This window comes from Halyomorpha halys, unplaced genomic scaffold (assembly GCF_000696795.3).
Source record: "Halyomorpha halys isolate HHAL.00 unplaced genomic scaffold, Hhal_1.1 Scaffold943.1, whole genome shotgun sequence".
Taxonomy (NCBI): domain Eukaryota; kingdom Metazoa; phylum Arthropoda; class Insecta; order Hemiptera; family Pentatomidae; genus Halyomorpha; species Halyomorpha halys.
Genome location: NW_027114150.1, coordinates 274,584 through 297,900, shown reverse-complemented (window position 1 = coordinate 297,900; position 23,317 = coordinate 274,584). Strand labels below are relative to the sequence as shown.

The window sequence follows — 23,317 nt, the reverse complement described above, 5'->3', positions numbered from 1 at the left end:
CATATCACTCAAATTTTGTCGATAGTTTACAAAAATCATTAAATGAGATATTAAATAATATGGTACCTCTACCCCACGATCTTGGCAAAATATCACAAGCTATAGAATAAAGTAATTTATTTTTTTACTTTAATTTTTAAGATATTTGAATAGAGAATGCACGGCATCACTCGGTGAGTAGTAATTAAAAGTACTCAATCTATACTTATAAAAATCTCAGCGATATAGAATGAGTAGCGTTAAACCATATACAGGGCGTAAGAAAAAAATGATCTGTTTTTACAGATCTAATTATTCCTATTTAGGGTTATAGAACTACACATCACTTTATTATTCCTTTATATATATATATATATATATATGATTAATAATATATAAATACACAATGGCGCTGGGTTCAAGGACGGTATTGTAATGTGTATCAGGGGCAAAGGGAGGGAGGCTGAAATTAATTAGCGACCCAGGGGGGTGGCGGCCATCTTGGCGGGGTAACGACCCTGGGGGCGGTCACGTGCTGCCCCAAGGTCGGGGGTGGTTCTCCCCCTTCCTTCCCCACCAGTCCCCCTCCTACTATCTGTTGATCTTAGTCACTTTCCCTCTCATAGCTATCAAGTTTCCTCTCAAATATTTAGCGCCTTGGATCGTCCAACCCCCGTCCAGATAAGGGATTAAATAATTTTACAACCATCGATGGTTAAAATAACTATTACTAATGGTTAAATAGCAATTTTTATTAAGTTATTTTCGGAATATTCGAAACAAATCCTTTATTTTTTAATAAATATTATTCTAGCGCAAGGAAAGCGGCCATTAAGACTCATTCTCTACGATTTGTAAATTATACTAAAACATATTACAAATGAATACAACATATAAAAAAAATATGGTTTATTATTTATTACAGGTAACTAAGTCCGGGGAATGGGTTCTATTACGGCTGCGGCAGATAATTGTTTATTCCGTTACTTTAGCTTTGAATAAAATGAGTGGTGTACCAAGGCACACGACTTTTGTAACCTCTTTCGGTTCAAAATCAAATACTTTATTATATAAAAATCGAAGTACGATATGTCAAAATCTCACAAGAGGAGATCATAATACAAAAAAAGCAATCCTTTCCCGCCGTACTCGCCCCACGAAGACCCCCAAGGGAACAACGCTCCTATATGTAATATTTTGCTTAATACGGGAAGAGGAGACTTTAAAATAGTTTAATCGAGCAATATTTAAAAAGTTCCTTAAATTAAAAACGGCAGTTTCATGCCGTTTTCCAATTAACTAGCGATTTGTGTTTTGTACTCGTATCAGACAGCCCTAACGAAGGCCTGCAAAGTGAGGCAAAACGTTGGTTAACAATCAATAGTTTTCTTTTATTATTTTGATCCCTTTATTGACCGCCACCCGGGCTATCTTACTCCAATGACATTTATAGATTTAATAGAATAAATAACTGACTTCTATTAGTAGGGAAAAAAAGTTAATTAGAGAAAAAGACAAAGAGAAAAATAAAATAAAATTGTAGTAATGACGATAATAGAAAGAGATAAATATATAATTTATACCAGGAAATACTGCAGCAGCCTAGGCTTCAGTCTTCGGGATGAGGTTGGATTTCCCAAGTTGCTTTAAATACCCGTAACTGGAAATGGAATTTTACTAACCGTTCTTTTATAAAATCGTCTGTTGATTCCATTTGTAGTTTCCATGCAATTGGCTATTTCTTACAAACCGAGGGTATCCACTGCGATTCTTAGGACCTTATTTTGGAATGATCGTAATTTTTTCCTTTTCATAAAGGATGCTGCTTCCCAAACTTCACTGCCGTGCATCAGTAGTGACCTGAGTATTGTTTTATAAATAAGAGTAGTTGTTTCTGGTTTTAATTTAGACTTTCCATTTACGATAAGATATAGAATGATCCTACTTAATATACCCGCTATTTAAATTTTATTCTATATTTTTTTAAGGCAAAGAAGGTTTACACTACATAATAATGTCATTTTTTCCCAGCTATACATCACACTAAATAAGAAAAGAACGTCCCGGGTGATTGTAGAATCACTTCCCGGACGAAGCTAAAGACAGGTTCTTTGCAGGTCGCTAGAAGCATTGTTTCTTCCCGCCTATGTCCTTGGTGTGTTTCCGTTCTTATGTCTCACCTTCTTGTTTTTTTAAAACACATCTCCCCCAATCTTTACATACTTTGCAAACTACATTGTAAGGATGCGTATAAAATCTGAAAAGCATTCCTACCTAAAGTTTATTATACTTATGTGTGTGTTTGTGTGTATACACACACACACACACATTTAAAACTTATCATTACTTTAAAACACATAATCCAAAGAGCGATGTAATATGTATTAAGGATAAAGGAATTCAGTATTAAAAAAAAATTGGAGATATTTTCATAAATAAATAGTTTAAATAATTACATACTAATATGGTGAGTAGGGTGGCTTAGTGGTGCAGTATACATTACTATATACGTCAGAGATGTATATACTAATATAAACAATCATATCATAAACTTTAAAACAATGCATTGTAATCTCTCTCCTGGAATCGGATTTTCATATTTTTACCCTGAGATAAGAAACTTTCCCTCCAATGTACCACATGACTAAATATTAAGAAAAAACGTCAGTCACTAGATCTATTGCCCTCATATTTTTAAAGTAAATTTCATATTAAAAACAGGACAAAAATTAAGTAAAAACAAATATATAATAAAACCTATAAAAAAAGAATTTTTATTTACCTACATATTTATCTAAAAATTCCAACAGTCTGTGAATACCTACGAACTTACTACAAACGTTTTCATGAGAAATTGCCGGAACAACAAAACATACTTGTAGGAGGAATGGCCACTACTCTCATGCCTGAGAATACAAGGAGGAGACTGAAAAGAACGTGGATGAGGGACCTGCTAACTTCAGAAAGTAAGAAAAGCCGCTGGGAGCTGTTCCTCCTCTTGCCTTACATGCTATTTGTTTAATGAATGCAACCGTCAAGTAATCTGCTAATTGTAAATTTTATATTTAACAGGAGTGAATGTAAATGAAAAAAGAGAAAAAAAAAATGATTACAGGAATTGGTCTTGTTTGGAGATTTTTTATTACTTCCTTCCTGGCCATTTCTCTAACGGGAAGACAAGAGGTTATTATGACGATCCCAATCCTGTTCTAAACTGAGTGGGAGGATCAAATTTTCATTCCGTGAGACCGCTATGAAATAAAGTCAACCCGCCAAGTTGCGGGAATCGAACTGGCGTCGCAGTAGTTACCAGGGGTAACGCCTTAACTTCCACCCTAACAAACGGCATATTAGATTAATTATTTTTAATATATGATTGTTTTAGAGTGGTTTAGTTTATTATCAATTTACACAATTTTGATCATTTTTTTCTCTCCACTTTTATTCTTTAAAATTCTTCAAAGTTTCGGCACTCAGGCCATTCTCAAGGATACAACCTACAAAAAGTTTTTTTTTTATATAACAATTGGAGAATTTTAAATAATAAAAGTTGAGAGAAAAAAAGGATCAAAATTGTATAAATTGATAATAAAACGGCATATTTTTTAGCTTATGATAAGTTTAAACTAAAAATGTTAAAAGTATTTTTTTTAAATATAATATTGTGATTCGATTTAATTCTATGAGCTAATTTTTAATAGAACACGAACCGAATAAAAGTTTTGAAAAAACAAACAAAGTTTTAAATAATATATTTATATAAATTCATTAAATATACTCCTTTAGCATTAAAAAAAATAAATAAATGTTCCAAAAAGAAATCTGATGAAACCATAAATTAAAATTACTTATAATTGAGATTAAAATTTACTGGAAAAAATATGTTTTTTGGACCAATGTGCTAGTAATGAGTCCTTTCTTGGATTGGTAAAAATAAATATAATTTGTGGATACATATAAAAATATATATTTTTCCTTTGAAAGGGGATTATTAAACCACATATGGCAAAATTAGGAAAGAATTTTAGATATGGTAATTATACAGACAGCCTTGTATGGTTTGTCCCCTTTTGACTAACTTTCCTTTGGGCTAATTTTGTGGTTTTCTTCCGCTTACTTATTGTGAACCCAATTTAATTCCTATTAAATTAAATGATGTATATTATATTTCATAAATAAACATATACATAATTAATTGATTTGAGACTAAAATATAAATTTCACTTCTGATTATTCCTTCAATATTTTAAATAATGTATAATAAATATTTCATGAATATACAAAATAATATACATGGATGATTGACCGTGAATAAATTAAAAATAGATGGTCAGCGCTGCTTCCAAGAAGGAGGAAAAAATAATAGTATTAACAATTTATTAATTTTCTACTCACTTTTCGACCTAGGTTGTAGGGCTTGATCAGATCTGTTAGGTTGGACTGTAAACAGAAACCCTTCAAATGACAGTTAAAGAAATACATATTTCTAACTTATATATTTTTTCTTAATGTTACTTATTTCTTTTAAGAATTTACTTATTTCTTTAACTGTTATTTGAAGGGTATCTGTTCACACCCCCATATAACAGCCCTGATGAAGACCTACAACGTAGGTCGAAACCTCAGCAGGAAATAAATAAATAGTTATTACTATTTTCTCGTACCTGGTAAAGCATATAAGGAGCACCTAAATCCATGGAGAAATTGAGAAGTCATTTATTTTGATAAAAAAAAACTTTTAAATTTATAGTTAAATGTTCGCCCGTTAAATTTCCGTTAGGTGAACATAAAATTTTTTAATTTTTAATTAGTCAAATAAATCATGTACTTAGTGGATATTCCTTTACCAATTAAATCTAAAAATAGTTTATCCCTTAGTTTTTAAATGCGATTTCTTAAGTTTTTAGACAGATCACCGTTCAAAATGATTACTTCCATCTTTGTTTCAATAATTAAATTTTATATTACTTCGAATGGGAGTACAAGCCTTGAAGTGCATTAAATGTAATTTGAAAGAAGTATTAAATTAAATAAAAACAAAAAAATAAGTCATAATTTTAACAGCAGGCAGATTAATCAACAGAAAAGCTTTTTTACAAATATATTCAAAAATATTAAATGTTACTTTTCGTATTTTAGTTAAGAAAGAGATGCCCAGAAATTAATAATATTAAATCTAATTTATACAAGGATGTGAACAAAGTCCATTTGTTTTTTTTTTCATTTATTAAAAATATATAAACTCTTTTTTAAAGTTACTAATCAAAATACAGGGTAACATTGAACCTCTGAACCAAAATAGTTTTTTCACCTATAAAACGTTAAACTCACTCAATTTTAGGAAATTAAAAGATAAAAGCACACAAACTTTGTTTAGAACCTTGTAGTTATGTAATTAATCGTAAAAATAATTGATATTTCTTTACCTGATAAAGCGAAATTATAGTTAAAGAGAGATGAAGGCAACCGCTTACCTGAAAACAGATAAACGAAATTAACTATCAACATTGCATATATAATACATACATACATAAATAATTTTTAATTAATAAACCTTTAGATACACCGTTACATATATGTTTGGTTGTTTCATATGAAATGTCTGTTTTCACAGGAAATTTTATTTAGTAAAACATCTAAATGAAATCAAAGTATTTTTATTTAAAATATATACTCTCATTTTTTATACATTTTCTCAAACGTGTCATCAGCTTTTCAACCTCAGAACTGTAATATTTAGTGATTTGTGAAGAAATAAAGTCGGAAAATGCGTTTTTGACCTGAGAATCATTTTTAAAATTTTTACGTTTAAGGAAACTGTCTAAATTTGTGAACTGGTGAAAATCTGTTGGTGATAAGTCTGGCCAAAAAAGTGGGTGGGGAAGGTCTTCGTGACACAGCTCGATCGGTTTCTTCCCTGTGTGTCATGAAACATGAGATCTGGCGTCGTCGTGTAACAGTATAGGTCTCTTCCAATTAACCTATGCTAGGAGTTTTTTGATCCATTATGTCAAAATCACTGCAGTACGATGTGAAAATGATGGTTTCACCTCTCAGTAAAAAGATGACATGTATTATTTCTACCATTGACCACCACACAGAAATTAAAAAAATTGTAATGCAAATTTGGTTTTGGTATATGCAGTGTTTCGTTGGTATTTAACGACTAACCTGACCGATGCATCCGATCATTAGGCATTAGTATCCTTTTGGAAAAAGGGTCATTTTTTTTTTTTGGTTAGTAAGCTACCGCTCATTAAGTTCATAATGTATCTATTTTTAATTAACCAATGGTCTTTACGTGTCGAGAAACTGTCGACACACTTGTATTCAGTCCTTTAATTGTTTGGTGAGGGATTTCTTCTACAGTAAGCCTAATGGTACAAGAGCCGAGAAGAAAAAAAGGGAGTTATCTCACCCCAAATTTTGATTACTTTAATGAAAACTATGTATAATTACTAGTCGAAACCGATGAGTCTGCCAAGTATAGGTAGGGAGAATAAAAAATGGCGGCTGTTTCAAAACCTTTAAAAAAAACATTAATTTAAGTACCTTTTTAAATGGCCTTTTAAAAAGCAATATTCCATAAAAATGTACTAAAATATCAGTAGTTAGTTAATTTACATTGAGAAATCCATATCTCAGTAACTATGTGACGTACAGATGTCTATTAGCACTCAAATTAAAGCTAGTTTAATGCACTATAAAGTTGTTTATGACCTTTACCTTTCTAGGAATAGTAGTTTCCATGATATTTACTTAAATAAATTGATTTATAGTTGTTGACACAATAAGTTTAATTTATAAAAAACTTTATTTCAGAAACTATTGGACGTACATATGTCTGTCTGCATTCAAATTAAAGCTAGTTAAATTACATATAAAACAGTTAATAATGTTTATCTTTATAGGAGTAGTAGTTTTTATGATATTTGACAAAATAAACTCACAAAATGTTAATTTATAGTTGTTCGTATAAAATGTTGGATTTTAAAAAAATATAGCTCTAAACCCATAATACCCACATATGTCTGCCATCACTCAAAATAAAGAAAATTTAACTTGCTATAAAGTATTTTATGACACTTATCTTCGTAGGGGTAGTAGTTTTTATGATATTCACAATTAGCCTAATGAAAATTTGTCCAAACAACTATAAATCAATTTATTTTAGCAAATTTCATGGACGCTACTAGTCCTACGAAAATGAATGTCATAAACTAAACTTTGCAGCCTATTAAACTCGCTTTAATTTGAGTGCTAATAAACATCTGTGCGTCAAATGGTTTTTGAGGTATTGATTTTTTTTTTTTAAATTCACTAACTACTACAACATTTTTATGAAATGTTGCTTTTTAAAAAGCTATATCTCGAGAACTATTGAACGTTAATAGCTCTATTAGAGCTTACATTTTAGCAAATTTACTCTACTTTAAATGATGCTCTCTTACATTTACTGTTGTTGTTGGTAGTTTTAAAGATATAGAGCTACGAATAAGAAATTAATTATTTTTAACGTTTTGAAACAGCCGCCTTTTTTATATTCCCCTTACCTATACTTGGCAGACTCATCAATTTTGACTAGTAATTATACATAGTTTTCAATTAAGTAATCAAAAATTGGGGTGAGATAACTGCCTTTTATTTCCTCTTGGGCTCTTGTACTATAAGTTCATCGCCGTCACCAGCTGGTAGAGGTCTTCCTCTGAGTTAGTTATCCAACTTTGTGTCACCAGCCAGAATTTTTTTTAATTATCGGCGAATGGTCCGTTCGTTTTAACAACCTTCTTGAACGCCTTGGCAATGTTTCTTCCAGCCTGGACTAACGAATGATCAAGTTTAAACTCATAATAAAAAAATTACTCCGTTCGATGGTCCTAAACATTGTGCAATCAATTGAAATGGTAAATATAATAAAAAAAGAGAGGATTAATGACGGCTCATAATAATCTTTAAACATAAACATAGTAAACAATAAAAGTCCACTTATCTCATTTTGATTTTCTGAAATTATTAAAAACGGACATTTTATATTAAATATCGATGATTATGTAAAGAACGAAATTTAAAATAAAAGTACACAAGATAACAAAACGATAAATAATATCATTTATTACTAATGACAATATATTTGTATACAGTGTTCACAAAATTTAAGCGTCTTTGTTTTATTTTTTACATTTCCTGAGATTACATAAGTTATTTTTTAGTGAATGAAATATAAATAGATCCGTCAAAAAGCTCGGAATGGCGTCATTCGTAATTTCGAATTGGCAACCACAAGCGAACCTGGCCTTGACAATAAGATGAAGAATACATTTTAAACTTATTAGCTCAACCGTCGTAGAAATAATTATTAGCAAGATGAATGATATTATTAAAAATTTTATTATTATAATAGTAATTATTACATTAATTAAATTGAATTATTAAAAAAAATTTTGATTTACCCTAACCGTCAGGTCTGGTTTCAGACATAAATTTCTTATTTTTTGGTTTATTAACCATGTTCATAAATTGTTCCTTAAAAATAACTGTTACTTCATAGTTTTTAGTTTCTATATTAACCGGATAATCGTTATAAATGATTTTTTGTATTTGAGATTTTTAAGAGAAAAACTTCTTTTTTTTAAGTACAAGTTTACAAATTTTTGTTTTAACTGGATTATAATTCTTGAGATAAACCGATTCTTAGCTCTTATAAAAATCTAATAAATTGATACAGTTAAACGTGTATAACTCATAATCAGAGATGACTTCTATTTTATTAACAGGGCCCTCTACTTCAGTGAGGATAAAATCTATCTTAATGGATCATTGATTCACTGAGTTAACTAAAAATTGTTAGAGCCCTTTTCGAGAATAGATAAAATTAGAAAAACCGATTCGATAAAGTGGTACTTCCTACTGGCCAATTTTCACGAAAATAATTTAATTTTTTTTTTGTTTTTTGTTTTTCGTATCCTTCATTAAAATAATAATTAGTAGCTAGCCGACCCAGCAATGCTTCGCTATTGCTATATTTGAAGATGTACATAGATCATATTACTGTATTTAATTAAATTAGGGAAGTTATGAATGATTATATGAACAATAGTCTTTTTTTTTTAATTTTAATACTAATACTAAATTTTATTTTATTTTTTTAGTTATGAATTATATTTTTTATATTATATATTATATTCCTAATAAAAAGTTTCAGTAAACTCAGAGGATAAATATAGAGACACACAGACGATCTTTTCAAGACAGTTATTTTGGACTCAAGGGAGATCAAAACACGTATTTCTGTCAAAAATTTGAATTCCTTTTTTTTTTTTTTTTTTTAAGTTTCCTAAAAACCTATTTTTGCATCTTATTCTCTTACCTACCTTAAGTTTCAGTGTTTATTTTTTATTGTTTCCAAAAATCTTTACTATTTATAGGCACTATTTCAAATTTTTTTGGTTCCCAGTTTTTAAGGTTTCAGTACCACTGTAGCCCCTTCAACTTGGGTTAGAGGGTTGAAAATGTGTGTGCTACTTGAGGTGGTGTCAGCGAATTCCATTTCAGGGTTCTCAACCTTTTTTATCCACCCTAACCATTTTCATGGCGCTTAGATGCATCGGCGTTTAAACATTAATAAAACAATAAAAATAAAATACTTGACATCCGTTTTCCAATAAAAATACTAACTGACGGAGCTTAACTTATATAGTTTTTTTTTTATTTTGTGTTGCACAATTTTTTTTTGCCAACGGCTTAAGATAAAAGTCGAAATTAAGATTTTTTTTTTCAGTGCACTTAGTACATGTACATAAATTCAATACTTCAAACTTTCTAAACTGAAGGAAGGGGGATACTCAAAATGGATGTATGATATTATCAATAAGTTAAATTGCTTCCTATTGCGTAAGATACTCAAAAATTTGATAGGGGCGACAAACTTGTTCGTTAAAGTGTTTTGAAACGAAATGTTGAAAAGAGGTGGCAATTTTTTTTTTTTTAATGTTTCTTTATCAGCTTAAGAGAAAAAAAAAACATCGAATGTTAATTTATCAAATTCAAGGTTAGCAGGGTTGAGGATGCGTTTGTAAGACAAAAGACGGACAAAATAGCTACATAAATATTTTACGACAGCTGTTTGACGTAGTTTTTTTATTTGCATAATGAAACATAAAATTTTTATGCTGGGAGAAGAATTAATATTACGACTTAAATTAGAAAATTAATTCTTAATACCCGATGGATAGAAAAAATTATGTTTTTATGTTATATTATATTTATCAGACAATTAAAAAGTTCACTTAACTTTAACTGACATCATTGTACCTAAGTATTCCTTATTTTCAATGGAGGGTACGAAAAAAAAAAAAAGTTCACTCAAAAAATAATTTTATTGTTTACTTTTATGTATTGCTCAGAACTAATTAGGGACTGGTCGAGTCAATAGCTGAAATTTTAAATAATTAATAAATATAATGTTATTTCAGAATACGTAAATTGTAATGTGATTTTGACTTTCAACTGAAATACATCTTGATAAATGACATTATTCTGTACGAATAAATAAAATATAGGGATGACAAACTTTAATAATCAACTTTTCGTGTGATTTCCTTCTTTAAAAAAATACAAAATCTTATTGTTATTTTTAAAATATTTTTGAATTATCGATTAGGTGAACATCTTTAATTGTGGTTTCAATAATTTAAAAATATCAAATTCTGTACATTGATAATTGAATATTCGAGTGCTACCTATGCCAGCGAATGAGTAAACATTTCCTTATTGGGGTAAATTAAAATATTTGGAGGAAGGAATGAGTTTTTTTTGTCTTTTTTTTTGGCGTGTCTTGTGTCGAAATGAAGTAATAAATGTTATCAAAGGATTAAAATTCTTTTCGGCTTAGTCCTGACAATCCATAACAATAAAATCCCTCCTACCGAAAAGCACCCGTGTAATAAAATTTATCACTCAGCTCTAACGTGAAAATGAGTGAAATGCTTAAGCTCGTGTTTACGATAAGCAATGAAATTTTTAATAATATAAATAAACATATTACACATTATTAAAATAAGATCAAGAAACGTTTAATAAAATTAATTCAAATAGACAAAAATTGGTTACAGTTTATTTATTTTTAAATTCTTATTTGATGGAATAATTCTATAAAACCACTCTCTGTATTTTCGTAATCGATTCATATCTGATCAGGCATTGAATAAGTGGGAAGACCAGATCGCAAATTTTAGTAAAAGTATTATGTATTTACATTTCTGTCATACATCTGCAAAAGCAATAGGTGGGAATTTCGGAACATTATGTAAATAATATTAGTATAACTAATAAATCTTAAAAATGACTATTTCAAACATATAATTTAAAAGAAAATACATAATTAAAACTATTGATGTAAACGTAAAAAAGAAAATGTAAATTTTAGTAAAATTATTATATTTTAATAGTTCTACCATGCCTTTCCAAAAAAAAAAGGAGAAAATAACATAACAAGAAATATTACTCAAAGTATTTTCTTAATACTAATAGAATTGGAGTCAATAATTCAACCAATTGAATGAACCAACCAATAACAAACCGTTTTGTGAGACTAGTTTTTTTGGACTCAGGAGACCTTTGAGTATGTATTTACATCAAGAACTTTTTCATAAATGCAATACTTTCCCTTGCTATATATTCCGCGTATAGGTAAGTCAATGTAAAAAACCATGTTAACCAAATCAAGCCCAACTTTTTATATGAGCCTGTTAACATTATATTATGTAATAATAACAAAACATTATCACGGCTTGTAACGTTTCAGCCTACTCTATTGACCATTTTCTAATTTTTCATCTTCACTCACATTAAAATATATTTTCAAAGATATTACTCCTGAAAGTATATGTGATGGTTCTTTTTATATTCTGCTTAATCCCAGCTGTTAATGTCAATTAATTTTTCTTGGAGTTTTTATATTTATACTGAACAAATTAATATTCTCCAAAAGATTTTTTTTTTTTTTAAATTATATTATTGTCAAAAGCAGTATAAATTAAGAAGTTTTTCATTCTTAAAATTAAGTTTAAAATTTCCTTATTTTTTTCTCCATAAAGAAATAGTATATGAAAATGCCATCTATTTCTTTATTAATTATATTATGTGAGCTGGTCTTGAAGCGGTTCTTAAGGTTTTTTTTTTTAGTTTTTTCGATTAATATTTAGTAACAAAAGATAAATTTAAAAAATAAAATAATGTTTGCTTATAATAAAATAATTATTTTAAACAGTACAGAGTATATTTACATTGATATTACATACTTTATATTGATATTACAAAGTTGTTTATGAAGTAAGTTCTTTAATCTGGAGGGGTCACTTATTTAAAGAGCCTAATAAGTTTTTAAGTGAATTTTGAGGGATATTTTTCAGAGCATATTTTAATTTGATTTTTCAAAAGCATTTGACTCAGTTAACCATAAGATCTTCTTCAATAAACTTCAAAACCTTTCCATGTCAATAGTGTCCTAAAGTGGTTCCTCTCCTTCTTGTTTCATCCTTTCCAAACAGTCATCATTCCGAACAAATCTACTTCCTCTCCCCTTCTTCTGACACTAGGTGTTCCTCAGGGTTCCTCACAATCACCAACCCTTTTCTCCATTTATATTAACGATCTTCTTAATTCCAAACTTATATACTGACGATTTCCAAATTTATCTACCCTTTTATCCCTCCGAGATACTTGAGGTAATCCAAAAGATACAAGAAGATGAGCGTTAAACAACGATTTGAACTTGAATACTGAAAAAAACAAGTTCATTCTTATTGGTTCCCAGCGCCTCCTTTATTCCCTCCTTACTCTGCCTTGACTTCCAGCCGATTCACTTCTATCCTACAATAAAAAACCTTGGAGTTACCTTCAACCAACACCTCTCCTGGAATAATCATATTTCCCAAATCACACGCACACCCATATCTGTACTCAAACAATTCCTGGGATTTCGTGATTCCATTCCTCAGAACACCCGTCAGTCTCTAGTATCCTCCCTCGTTTTCCCCAACTTCGGCTACGGTTCCTGGCTCTACGGAGGGCCATCTGCTGGTCTAGTGTTGTGACTTAAGCGATTCATGAATTGCTTCATAAGACTTATCTTTGGGTTTCCCAGGCGCTCTCATGTCTCCCGCTGGTATACTGAGTTGAAGTGGCTCTTTCAAACCTCCCGAAGGCAAGACCTCCTTGATTTTTTCTTATTCCAAGTTCTTCAAATCAAAAATTCTAATTTGGTCTCCTAACTCTTCCAATCGCTTTTAAGTTATGATTCTCCTCTCTAATAAGCGAAGAACTATGTACATCAAATGTATATTACTTATTTAAGGTACAATAAGAGATTCTAGCCACATCAAATTATAAAGTTATACAGTTTAGTTTGCAAACCTTGAAGACTACACGTGTACTAGAGGCATGGGGAAGACAGGGAAATCGGAGACCGTAAATTCTTACAGACCATTAGTATGGAATTAGGCAACGGTCATTATATGTGGGACGAATGCAGACTTAATTATTACATCATTTAAATTGTAAAAATCGTAGCCCATTGTAGTTGGCATCCTCTCGCGGGGGGGTTAAAAAAAATTGTATAATCCGAATCCTTGAATCAGTCAAGAATCTTACTGAGATTTCGGGTGAAGGTGACACCTGTGAGCATATCTCATCAACTGCTCATTAAATAATCATTAATTACTTTTATGAGCTACACAGGGTTTATATATGAGACGATTATCCATTGATATAACTAAAATCTGACTCCCATGAATATGTGTTACATAATTACAAAAATAGAGGAAATGGGAAAAGATATATATGCTAAACAAAAATAATTGTCTGGTTTTCCCATGGAAATTTATTCAAGCAATGTGGATCATCTCACGTAATTATGGCTACAGTGTTTTAGCACAAATTAAAATAACCATGGAGATATTTCAAATACAGTTACAGAATATTAACAAATTTAAATAAAAAATATATTGTTCATGGTTAATAAATGAAAAAATATCAATATCGGTTGGAGTGGTAAATGCTTTTTTCATCAACAATTACTTCATTATTGCAATTATTACAAAATACTATTTCGGTTTAAAAAAATAAATAGCTTATTTTACGCAGACTACAATCCTTAACATTAAAAAAAAATTTAGTACTGGAGTTGTAAATTTTGCGTATTCATATAAAAACTACTAATACAATTGTCAAGTGAAAAAAAGAGCTGTAACGAAACAAATATCAAATTTTTACATATTGTAAATTTTTTATCTCAATTTTTGATAGGAAAAGCAAGACTTTCTTTTATTTGCCACAATCCCAAGATATAAGATAGAGAACATTTTTCATAAAATAATAGAGATGACACTTCCATTCCAGATGTATAAGGAAATAAAACAAACCGAGAAATTTTATGAAGAAGGCGCTCAAATGCCGCCAATTTCCCTTTCATTACTTCATTTACCTCACTTTAATCTGATAATGATTTAATTTTTAAAAAAGTTAAAAAATACTCTAATTACATATTAGAAGTGAATTAGTAGTAACACGATACTAAACGATACTACTATGCTACACAAATGTACAACTACTATACTACACGATAGTACCACTACGATAGTATAGTAGTAAAACGATTGTAGTATAGTATAGTAGTAAAACGATTGTAGTATAGTAATAACATGATAGTGTTATTGGAGTCGGTGAGAACTAATATTTGAAGCAATGCAGAATTAGACATGTATGTCCTAATTGGTGTATAAAAAAGAAGTTGAAGCCAAAAAATTATAATGTTATCTTTTGTCCATAAATACATTTTATTACAACTTTCGTTCTGATAGATCAATATAATCGCTGTTATTATATAAAAATCGAATATTCTATAACAATTTTACATAATATAAATCATCTAATATTAAATTTCATATTTATGATAATTTAATGCCTCTTTTTTATTACTAATACGTATAGTCATAACTTTATAAGTATTTAAATTGGAATTGTTCCACAAAAACCATATAACTTTTCTATAATGAAAAACATAACCCGTTAAGTCATTGCGAGAGTAAATATAATCAGACTAAAAGTTCATTAAAAAATATATGAAATTCATATCAATATATTTATTTCATAAATTTTATAATAGAGAAAAACTTTTCTACTACACAATACGAAGCGCCAGTACAAAAAGTAATAAAAATGATAAAATTGTATTGAGGTCAGGGCAGGCTTACGTAGAACAGAATTCGAAAATAGACCTTCGACAGAAGAGATTTTAGAAAAGTGAACCAATGATGTTCCAAAAATACTACAAAAGGGAATAAACAAACTTTTGATAGATATATGAAAATATAACGGATAGAATGTGCTATGATACATTAGTGAAATGTAAGTTATCTAATTTTTTTTTTAATGGAACAAGAAAATTTTTCTCTATTTTTTAATTTAAAAAAATATTTTTGAGAACTTTAAGGGTGATGATTTAATAACGAAATGTCAACAAAAAAGCAATTATTGATATTTATTTATAAACCCGATTTTGTGTATTAAAATATAGTTTCTATTTAATTGAAAATTATATCCATAAACTGATAACTACCGACTTTGGAATGTTATCGCAGAAAGCATGGAAAAATATTGAAATTATTATTTGAAAACATCATCGATGTTTGTCTAAGATCATCAATGCTTTAATGATTATGGGACCAGGAAAAAAAAAAGAAAAATCGGAATTGCGTTACGACTATTGTAGGCGATTACGCAGTGCTGTTAAAGAGGTTTAATGACGCCCAAAACCATTAAGTCAATTAATTATTCATTCGAAAACATAAAATACAGTATAATGTTGCTTATCCGTCATAGTCTGTTGTATCCGGAGGTAGCCGGTTGAGAGAGGAAGTATAAAAGAAACTTATCTCGAACATTAGATATATACGTAACTTAATATAAATATTTATATATGATGAATTTAAATTTATTGGGGTTATTTAAAAATTCAATTATATTATTGTTTTTTAACCGACTTTATTGTTTTCGGAGAATTTCATTTATTTATATATTTCATTTTTCAGTGGTTAATCCGAAAAAACGGTTAAGCGGGGATCGGTTGAACTTAAATTGTATATAAAATATTAAACGAATACATAGTTTGTCGCGTGAATTATTTTCAATATTTTAATTACTCATGCACACATCCATTCTAAAATTTGTTTGTTCTAAAACGAATTAAGGTTTCTTTAATACTTATTTAAACTATAGTATGTTTTTTTCAACGACAACTCAGTTACAATTAATTTTATTAATTACTCAATATGAATAATAAAATAAAAGAAGAAAATCGTTTCTTAATACTAAGTAAGTAAGAGTTTTTTAATACTAATTAGTCAAATAATTTTTTTTTCAAAAGTCAGATTAAGAGAAAGATATCTAAAATCTTAACGATAATTTTTTTTTTCTCGAAATTATTGGTTTTCACAGTTTTGGCGTTTTGTCTTAATAATCGAAGAACGCATGCTTGAAGATTTTAGAATACAAATATATTTATCTGAGAGACATTAGATTTAATGTTAATTTATTCCTATTTAAGCTTGGAAACACAATTTTCAATTTCCAATCACAACCTAAATTGATGTTTTGGAAACATTAAAGAAGGTTTTATTAGGAGAATTTAAAATATTTTAAAGCAAAAATATCCATTTTTCATAAAATTTCATTTAAAACCTTCCAATCATATTCTCAATTTTCTCATATAAATTAAATTTTATAAAATGTATGAAATGGTAATATGAATATACCTGATAATTATTGGGGTTGTAATAATTCAGATTGACTTAGAATTATACGAAAATGGTAAAATTTTCAACATTTGTTATTAAATTATCAGATTTTCACTTTTTCTGCTCCGGAAATTAATATTTAAATTAAAATATTAAATTACTTTTTTTTTTATTCTGACTAATAATGAAATACATCATACTTCAAACATTTTTTATTATTTTCACATTAATAATAAATAATACCATGTGACTATTTTTTAGTAAAAATACCTGATGAAGGACGGACAGTCCGAAACGTTCAAAAGAAGAATTGTGAAGTGTGGAGATATTTGACAAGTCCAAAAATAAAATTTAAAAAATACTAGTAAATAGTGCATTAGTATTTTAATTTTGTAAAAAATAAAATTACTTTAGATCATTGGTTCCCAAACATTTTTGACCTACCGCCCCTTTCCAGAAAAAATATTACTCATTAGAATTAAAATTAATATTATATTAAAAAATTAAAATAGAAAATAATATATTACCGCCCCATGGAATTTTTTTTTTTTAACTTTAATAGTAATTTAGTATATGTATTAATGTTTCTTCATTTTTCGAAAAATATAGCACAGAAGAGTGTAAGTTAGAAACATTGAACTTTGAAATTATGAAACTATATATGGAACTCAGAATAGAATGTAATACAAAAAGAAGTTAAAACATTCGAAATAATCTTAATGAGAAGGATGAGTCTGGTGTGCTGCTATAAATTCAGTAATCCTCGGCTCAATTTTTTTCAGCAGTAATATTGTTGACCGTGACAACTTATAATTATGCATCGCCCCCTAATGCACCGCCCCCCTGAATCGCTGCAGCGCCCTCCAAGGGGCGGTGGCGTCCACTTTGGGGAATTGATTGAGTAATTAAATCAAAATAAATTAATAACTACCATATTTATTATTATTGATATTCTAATACGAACTTATTTTAATGAATATTATTATTATATAAATTAAAATTAAAAATATTTTAATAAGTGTGTGTATATAAAAATGTTTTAGGGCTTGCTAAATCTATCTCAATAGAGGAGGCTGTGATGGGATCCACTCAAGGTCAGACCTGTGCAAGAATCCGACGTTCACTTCCTCCAGAACCCAACTAGGTGCGTCATTGCCACCGCTTCCTGTATTCCAAAGCCCGGCTGATTGTTCATTCCCTAACGCTCTTCCGAAGCGCCGGAATTGGTTCTACGGAGGAAGTGTGCAGGAAAGGACATGTCTTCCGAAAGGATTGAAAACGCTTTACGATTTTTTTCAGTTTCGCTCCACCATAAAAATTGAGGATTTACGTTTCAAATTAATTCCAAATTAAAAAAAAAAAAAACAGACTTTCCCCCATACGCGGTTTTAAAAAGCTAAGTTGTTTCGAAAAGCCGGCAGATTAGAGATTAGATTACATTTTCATAAGCCCGCATCTCGAGCATTTATGAAAATAGAGGATAAGTATATATTGTTTTTAAATCATTATTCCAAAATTAACAAAAAAATTAATTAATTAAAATAAATAAGGAGTTTTCTATCAAATATATAATTTAAAAAATAATACAAATAATTGAAATTATAAATAAAAAACAATTAGAGAACCATATAATATTTAATTTGTATTTGTAACATTTATTAAAGATGTTAGGGAATCTATATTTTGATATAATGTGAATAAAATTAAAATGTAGAATTTTAATTTATCAAAAAATCTATTCTTTTTAGAAATGAAAACTCATCAATTCCTTTTGTTTATTTTTCATGACTTTCTTTTATATAACTGTAAAATAGTGTTTTAGGAAATTAAAATTATTTATATATTAAATAATTTATTGTTTCAACTTTTTGTAAATATTACTTTATACTGATTTATTATCTATCATATGTTGATACGATTGTAATGTTTACATCAGATAGTTTCAGAAATATTTTCAAATCAAATATCTCAGTTGAATTTTAGTTACAGTTAAATTCCTAAATAAATAAAATATATATATATACGGATATCTGTAAGGTGTTTATCAATTTTTAAGTATTATTCTGATTTTAACATTTTTTTTTTGTAATATACAGGAAGTCATGAGTATTTGTCTTGCTAAAGCGGAAGTAGTTAGAAACGAAAAGTAATTTTTTTTTTCCGTTTCAATATAGTTCAACTAAATAACATTTGGTGGGCGGGATAAAAGTAGAGAATTTGTGATATAAGGGGTACATTTTTAAAAATAGGGCAGGGTGTTGTAGGTTAACGAGAAAATATAATTAACAATATACTCAGCTCCTCACGGCCACATTGGCAGAATTGGTTCCATTTCTTGTTAGGGAAAGGATGTTGTGAAGCTGTTTCACTATTTGGACGGGATTTCCGAAAAAGGCGCCATCTTTGGGCATCTTATCCGGGTTTGTTAAGCTATGGAATCATTTATATGAATAATGGATATCATATATTCGTATGTAATAGTAATGTAAAAGTTTTTCGTTTAACTAGTGAAAAAAACTTAGAAAACAGTTTTCTACCAGTGTAATAGGTATAGAGGAGTAGGTCTAACTTCCTTTTATATAAGAAAATGGACTTGACATCTGTTGGAATACAATGCCTCAAATAATATATATATATACTTAAATTTATCAAACTTTATGTATTTTAAAATTAAACACTCACAAATTTAAAACATATGTTTGAATCTAATGTTATAACAATAAGACTAAGCCAAAATTTAAAATCAAGTGATAAAAATTATATTATACATTATGTATATATTTTTACACTTATTGTATCTCTTTTATAATAAAAACTGCGTAAGTGTATATTAATAATTGCTTCTTATTAATTTAAAAAAAAAATTACTCACATCAGAAACTTGATGAATTGTTTCGAGTGATTGTCTACACCAAATCCCACTCACTACTTACATTCATCCACTGTCTTATGTATTTTCATCAAGAACTTTATTACACAATTTTGAAGGAAGGTGAGACTTAGTGTAACGAATCCTATCGTGTAGGATATTTATATTGATAAGAAAATATTTTTCTTGACAAGGCTATTTTTCGAAAATGGTTAGTCCGATATTTGTTGAAATTGGAGGATAGTTGAGATCTACACTAGGCATTGTATACAATAGATTTTGTCAAATGTTATTTCATTTCGCTTATCAATGTCAAAAAGTAATTTCTGGGGTTATACTTTTGAATTTAAATCAAAAATTAAATTGAAATTATAAAAAAAAATATTTAAAAGAAATCTTGTAGGCAATTTTTAATTATACACAAATATGTGGGTAAATTTTTAATTATATTTTTTTTTGTAACTTTAATCTTAATAGATTTTTTTACATGTATTTACTTAGGCGATTTTCACATGAATATCATAGTTTTTTCCCCTGTATTTATTTATTATTTTTATATACTGTATATTCTCATATCGCTTTTATTGTTATAATACTTCCACTATGCATTTTCAATACTATTTGTGTACCTATACAGTATGTAATATCATTTTATTGTTATTGTTGATATTCTTTTATTCGCTATAGTTATTACTTTTTTTTTTGTTCTGATGAAGGCCTGAAATTACGGGCGAAACGTTCACAATGATGGAATAATTTCTACTATTAATGTTTTTCACCCCGACCCATCATCTTCTCATGCAATATCCACTATCAACAACAAACAAATTATTATGACATTAAGTATAATTTTTTAGATTTCTTAATAATAGTGACAGTTTTTCCGTCCAGTTTTCCTCGTGATATGTTGTTCTTTCCTCTAGGGACTACCAATTATGAGCTAATTCGCTCTTCTTGGAGCAGCACGATGACCACAGACCCTGCGAGTTACCCTGAGCCACTCGATGGCGAGGGTAAACAAGAGCCTTACATTTTCAGGACGACTAGTAGAGAGGCCGAACTATAGAGAGAGGTAGTAGCGGCAGACGGTGTCCACGACCTCCCTCAAGGACCCCCCCCCCCTCCTGTTTGGCCTACACCCACCTACGGCAATTACTTCACTTTTATCTCTCCCTCTCTCTATCCTTCCCTCTCACCCTCTCTCTCTCCCCATCCCTTCCTCCCTCTCTCTTCTTCTCCAGTCGTCTTTTCCTCATAGTTCTCCTTCCCCTCTTTCTACTGACTACCTTCATTAAATAACTTGCCCAATTACCGACCGTTACGTTATGTACTTTGTAATCAGAGCTCTGGATCCATCCATTTTGCAATGTAACCTAATAACTGTTAAAAAAAGGTATACTTGGTCAAAATTAAAAGAACATACTTAACAAAACGCCCGTCAAGTACATATGTCAATGTCATTTTTTGCATTTTTTTTTCACTCTTAATTATTTTATTTTCTAAAATTGCACTTCCTGAAAATTATCCTTTTTTGCAAGTACATATACTATATACTATATAGTATGTATATATACTACATATTTAACTATGTTTAGCAACAAAAGGCAGTCAGGAAAAAACTTTTTGACATAGGCAAGAAAAATTAGTGGATTTACAATCATTTTTAGAAGGGTGTAAAAATTATATAATTAATTAAAACAAGAACAGCACAAATGTCTATATTTGAGAACATAACACAAAAACTCAAAGTAGTTGTTAAAAAATACTTAGGAAAAGGGCGTATTTCAGAGAATTGGTAAATATTGTTAATAAAATTTAGATTTTAATCTTCTCTCTCGATATATTTGTAACATCTTCACCGACTTTATGATAGCAATAGAATAATTAAAGATCACATAAATGCAAGCAAAGAAAGCACATCAGTAGTCTGATAGCGCTTATCAAATGGTCCTCAAATTGCTATGATGCCTATCCTATGAAAACTTTTAATAATAAAATCAAATTAAACTGTTAGAGACAATAAAATAAATAATTTAAAACAATTATAAAAAATATTATTATTTTTTTTTTTATCGCAATATCATATTCTTCTTTTATGCATCTATTAAATTTCTGGGTAACTGAATCCTGGGCCCACGTTCGAATACCGCTGTAGCAGATAATTATTTATTCTGTTACTGTAGCCGTCAATCCTGTGGATTTGGAAGTTCTACTGGGACACAACCAGCGTCTAAAAATGTCTATAATGTGGGGGAAATTTTGTGGTATGAACAATTCACCTCCTTGCACAACCGTTTAAAGCAACAGTATTTTTTATAAATTACCGAACCCTTCATGGGGGATTTACTTCAATGGCTCATCATTCATAAAAATTAAACAGAAATAATACTAACTCACCTTGTAAACTAACCCAATTTTTTTAAATATTCCAATTTTATCTTAAAATTTATATTATTATAATTATTATTTACTTTGTTGTAGTCTAAGCTCCTTTAAATTAGATATTTCTTTGTTTAAGTGTTTCTAGATTCAACCTACTGTCAACGGTTGAAGTTAATTAACCTCCTTAAAATAAAATGAAATTGCTAAAGACCTTCACACACATACATATATACATGCCTCTTCTAACATAGATGGTAAAAATCATCATTATAATGTTCATAAATTGTAATGAAATAATTCTTTACGGTCAAAATACGTAAGTGTATGTAAGGTTTCGTTTGACACGCATGGAATTCAGTCCGTTGTCAATCTTTGCAATTCAAATTAGGTATATAGGCTTCTATTAAGTTCTTGCCTCAGAGCTAATTCAAAACGTCTTTTTGCTGATTATAGTGTAACAATCTCATCCCAAATATTGTTTTTAAAAACATATTTTTTCATAAAAAATATATTAATGTATTCTGTGTCAGTCTTTTAACAAACTCAAACCGAATAAATTGTTATAATTTCATAATAATTTTTATTTTTTAAACCAAATTCGTCATTTTATTAGTATAAAATTTTCATAGTATTTGCTTTCAGAAATAACTGTTTTGTGGCCGTCATTCTGACATTAGTGAATATTATGTATCAGCAACACACGTATGTATGTCATAACCATAACTTTCAACGTGCTTTATTCAAAGAATTATGCAACAATATGTTAATGAGGAGAATGCAAGCCATATAATTTAATGTACTATTCAACTCCTGATAATTTTCAAATTTATGGATGCTAAACCTGAAATTTAAATTTTTAATTTTTTTCCGTTGCATTTTCTCCATCTCTAAGTTTAGTGCATAACCAAGCTGGACAATAAAAAATATAATGTTTTCTTTTCACGAAAGATAAATATTAAAAATTAGGAGTCACCTGTTGAGGAAAAGGTGTGATATTGAAATAAAGTTATATGAATATAAATTGTTCATAAAATCAATGTTGAATATAACAATAATAATAATAAAATATTTCTAAACATATGGGTTCGTATAGTTTTCTCAAAATTTCATTTTCTGTGTTCATCTACATATTTGGCTATACTCAAAGGTTGATTTATGTCGAAGTTTGGGAATAACGGTCAACGGAACAAAACATTTATAAAATTTAGGTAAGTAAGGAAAATACATTTAAAGAGTTTTTTTTATTAAAATATAATAAATCAACTTTTTAGAAAATTGTTATTAAGAATTAATA

At 29.0% G+C, this 23,317-nt stretch overlaps 1 protein-coding gene across 1 annotated transcript in view; it reads right to left on the bottom strand.

The window, feature by feature from the left end:
- The window catches only part of Eip74EF (Ecdysone-induced protein E74), a gene marked incomplete in the record, with an annotated part of 327,885 nt that overhangs the window by 190,244 nt on the left and 114,324 nt on the right, over positions 1–23,317 (bottom strand). Inside the window, 1 exon segment of the mRNA XM_067051390.1 lies at positions 5,406–5,453. Within this exon segment, the coding sequence (XP_066907491.1) occupies positions 5,406–5,453 (48 nt within the window).